General features: G+C 69.0%; 1 protein-coding gene across 1 annotated transcript in view; it reads left to right on the plus strand.

The window, feature by feature from the left end:
• Positions 1-4,317, plus strand: part of KCP (kielin cysteine rich BMP regulator) — a 63,635-nt gene that overhangs the window by 51,677 nt on the left and 7,641 nt on the right. Inside the window, exons 30-35 of the mRNA XM_029913620.1 lie at positions 115-385; positions 832-914; positions 2,319-2,412; positions 2,731-2,898; positions 3,767-3,849; positions 4,074-4,194. Coding sequence (XP_029769480.1) covers positions 115-385; positions 832-914; positions 2,319-2,412; positions 2,731-2,898; positions 3,767-3,849; positions 4,074-4,194 — 820 coding nt within the window. The remainder of the gene's footprint in view (positions 1-114; positions 386-831; positions 915-2,318; positions 2,413-2,730; positions 2,899-3,766; positions 3,850-4,073; positions 4,195-4,317) is intronic.

A 4,317-nucleotide genomic window follows, 5' to 3' on the forward strand; every position in this document is an offset into this window, starting at 1 on the left:
CCCCCCCCCTCCAGCCCTGCTCTTCTCAGACACCCCCTGCTGTCTCGGGTACTCCTCCCCCACCTTCCCTTGCGAGCCCCCTGCCCGCAGCCTAACAGCCCCGTGTGCCCGCAGGACGAAGCAGTGACGTGCCAGCGCGAGCCCTGCCTGCAACAATGCACCCACCCCGTGCCGCCCGCCGCCCCCTCCTGCTGCCCCGACTGCAACCGCTGCCTCTTCGAGGGCCAGGAGCTCGCCAGCCACCAGGCCGTCACCCCGCCCTCGGACCCCTGCCAGCGCTGCCGCTGCCTGCATGGCAACGTGCTCTGCACCCCCGTCCTGTGCCCCCAGGCCGCCTGTGCCAGCCCCGTCCGGCGCCCGGGCCACTGCTGCCCCGAGTGTCCAGGTGAGGAGCCCGCTGCCTCTCGGGGGCCCCGCGCACGGCGCTGCCTCCTCCTGCCTCCTAGCTGCTGCTGCGGGCGGCTGGGCGGGTTCGGGGACAGCAGAAGCCACAGCGGTGCCAGCTGAGCTGCCTCCACTAGGGGGCGCTGCTGGCAAGGCATAGCCTGGGGGATGGGGGAGAGCCGGGGGGAGGGTGGGGGCATGGCCAAGGGCAGGGGGCTGGGGGGAGGGGTGGGGGCACGGCCCAGCCGGGGGATGGGGGGAGAGCCAGGGGGATGCGGGAGGGCCGTGGGGATGGGGGGAGGGGTGGGGGCACGGCCCAGCCGGGGGGTGGGGGGAGAGCCAAGGGGATGGGGGAGGGCCGTGGGGATGGGCAGCCCCCTGCAGTGGTTCACTTCAGCACATCTGGCCAGGGCGAGAGGGCGGCACTGACCCCCCTCTCTGTCTCAGTGTGCCGGCACGGGGGGCAGGCGTATCCCGAGGGCTCGCACTGGCCGTCCCCGACGGACCCCTGCCAGCGGTGCTCCTGCGTGGTAAGAGTCCCCTAGAGCCCCCCGCCCCCGTCGGTCTGGGCCCCCGCACATCTCCCCAGGCCTGGCCCCACCCTCCCGGTGGGAACTCACTCCCTGGCAGGACCAGGCCAGGCGCCCTGGGGCTCAGTGCAGCGGGGGCAGAGGGGCAGTGACCCCACACGTCCGGGGCCTGCCCCGAGATCCCCTGCACCATGGGACCGTGGCAGGGTGGGGGTGGAGATGCCTGGATCCCCCTGCGGTCTCCCCTACCCCTGGGGGGGGCAGCTGGGCTGCCTTCATCCCCCAGCCCCCCATGCCCCAAGATTAGCTGCCAAGACTAGCTGGCTCCCCCTGCAGCCCCCCAACCTCCCCCCCACCCCTCCCCTGGCTGCACCACCCCCTACTTGCCCGCTCTCCTGGCCTCACTGCCCCCTACCTGGCCACACCGCCCCCAGCTCCGCTGGTGCCCCATCTCCCCACCCTATGCCCTTTGTCCCTGCCACGGAGCCCCCCCTGCACCCACAGAACGAGGTACAGGCTCAAGCAGTGCCCAGGGCTGGGACCCGAGCATGGCTCCTGAGTGTCTGTGTCTGTCTTTCCCCCACCCCCCTCCTGTCTCAGCAGGCTGGCTCGGGGCCTTGGTGCCCGGCTGGCTCAGTGCCGGGCGTTCCTTGCCCAGGTCAGGGCGGGCGTGTCAGCCAGACCCCCCCAGCACCACGCCCATCTCTGGGGCACAGACTGGGAGGGCAGCGAGAGCTGCGAGTGGGGGCCAGCCAGCCGTTCCAGGGCTCCAGGGAGCTGGGCACTAACGCCACATGGGCTGAGGCCGCCAGGTTCCTGGGGGCTGGGGCGGGGACTGTGTGTGCAATGCCCATGAGCACCAGCTGGTTCTTCCCTCTGGGGAGAGCCCCCCACGGCCCCTTCGCTGTGCCCCGGGGGTACTGACCCTGCCTGGGCGTGTGTAGGTCACAGTGTGGGTTACATGTGTGGGTCACAGTGTGCCCGGGGAGGCAGGTTGGACCCGGCTGTACTGGCCCCGCCTGGGCGTGTGGGTCCCAGGATTTGATTGTTTTGCAGGTGTTTTTCCAAGCCCCCAAAGCGGCACTGTCCCAGGCCCGGCGACAGGCCCCCCGGCTGGGGTGCGTTTGCTTGATGTTTTTCACTAGGTGGCAGCGACCGGAGACTTGGTGCAAATGTTCTGCCCAAACGCCGCTGGTCAGCGAAGACACGGTCCAGACGAAGAGCGTTCGCCCTTTGACCCTGGGCGCCGGCACCCGCAGCTGGGGCAAGAGCCCCATCGACCCATTCCCCAGCCCCGATCTCCAGCCCCCGTTCGTGCTCCAGACGGGTTCCCTCCGGGTGGAGGGGGCGTGTCCCAGGCTGGGGGCTCCCCCCACGCTGACGGCTTTGCCTTTCCCCTCTCAGGGTGGGGACGTGCTCTGCGTGAAGGCCCCGTGCCCCCCGCTGACGTGCACCCACCAGGTGATAGAGCCCGGGGACTGCTGCCCCCGCTGCAAAGGTACCACATGCCCTGGGCGCTGCCCGCCCAATGTCCCCCGGGGGCGGCGGGCCTATCCCTTTAAGAGAGGCGGGCCATCTACATAACTCCACCCCAAACAAGTGGTCACTATCAGTCAATAATGACTCCTTAGCATGGGGGGTCAGCGACTTCTGTTGGTCCATATTGGGCCGATAGTGTCCCCCCGGGCAGGCCGCTGCAGGCTCTGGCATGGGGCAGTGGGTGCCCATTGGTCCGTATCGGCCTGATGCTCCTGTGCAGAGGGCAGAGGTGTGACATTGGCGTGAGTCTGACCCGCTGCTCTCCCGGTGCCCGCAGGCTGCATGTACGACGGGCAGGAGCATGCCAACGGCACCAGCTGGTTCTCCTCCCCCTGCGTGTCCTGCCTGTGCACCCACGGCATCGCCACCTGCGCCCAGATCCGCTGCCTCGGCTCCTGCCTCCGCCCCGTCCAGGTGCCCGGGGAATGCTGCCCACTGTGCGCAGGTGCGAGGGCGGGCGCGGCTCTGCCAGGCCCACACGGGGACGGGGAGGGGGCACAGGGGGCTCAGAGGTGGACAGTGCTGTAGAAGAGGGCACGGGGGCTGGAGCCGTGGGGTCGTAGAGTCAAAGGCTGGACGGGACTGTCTGACACACACACACACACCTGGCACAGGCCAGAGAGCTGTCCCTGTCACCCCCGTATCGAGCCCAGAGACCTGTGGCCAAAGCGCCTCCCAGACAGGCCCCAGGGGGCGGAGCTCTGCTGGGCGTGTCCGGCTGTGCACACGTTAGTGCCCCAGGACGTCCTCACGCCCGGTGGCCCTGTGTGTGCGCCCGAGGATCACAGCCTGGCGCTGGGCGTGTGGAGTCGCTTATCGACTGTGAGCCCCGGATCCCGCCCAGCGTCTCCACTCTGCGGGTACAGGCCCCGCTCTGTGCGGCCTGCGCCCCTCGGTCCTGCACGGGGGACTTTGCATTTGGCTGCATTGACCCATTTTGTTTGAATGGGCCAGGCGAGGCAGATGGCACCATGGGACGGCCCCTCCTCAGCATTATTAACCTCCCCGCCCCCCAGCCACAGGCGTTATCAACAGTGATTCTACGTTTACTGTTTCTTTGACTAGTGGCTGATCTGGGAGCCAGGACTCCTGGGTTCTGTCCCCGGCTCTGGGAGGGGAGTGAGGTTTAGTGGTTAGAGTGGGGCAGGGCTGGGAGCCGGGACTCCTGGGTTCTGTCCCCGGCTCTGGGAGGGGAGTGGGATTTAGTGGTTAGAGTGGGGTGGGGCTGGGAGCCAGGACTCCTGGGTTCTGTCCCTGGCTCTGGGAGAGGAATGGGGACTCCCCCAACTGCGCTGAGCGGGTTTTCTCCCCAGACTGTGTGTTCGAGGGCCGGCCGTACAGCCCCGGGGAGAGCTTCCAGCCGTCGCTGGACCCCTGCGAGATCTGCACCTGTGAGGTAAGGGAACAGGGGGCAAACACTGTTCTATCCCCTCCTCCCAGGCTGGGGGCTCCCCCAGGCCTCCCACACTGTACACTCGCCCTGCGGGTGCCGCGGCTTTGAGGGGCTGCTCTCCCGTCTGGAGGCTTTTGTGGGGGGGTTATTCCGACTGGGCTGGCAGGATCTGTGCTGGGGGGGGGGGGCAGGACAGTAACCAGCCTGGCCTCTGTCTTTTGTTCCAGCTGCTGGCGGCCGGGGGGCCGCACGTGCGCTGCTACCGCAGACAGTGCCCCAGCCTGGTGGGCTGCCCCAGGAGCCAGATCCAGCCGCCCGGGCCGCACCACTGCTGCCCCACCTGTGCCCGTGAGTACCCTGCGGGCACGCGCCAGGGCATGGCACAGGGCAGGCATTGCTCTGGAACGCCCTGTGCCTACCCCCCGCTCCCCACAGCGCCCCCTGCTGGGCGAGGCCGGGGCTGAAGTCGCT

Source organism: Terrapene carolina, unplaced genomic scaffold, assembly GCF_002925995.2.
Source record: "Terrapene carolina triunguis isolate 2854851 unplaced genomic scaffold, T_m_triunguis-2.0 Scaffold750, whole genome shotgun sequence".
Taxonomy (NCBI): Eukaryota; Metazoa; Chordata; order Testudines; family Emydidae; genus Terrapene; species Terrapene triunguis.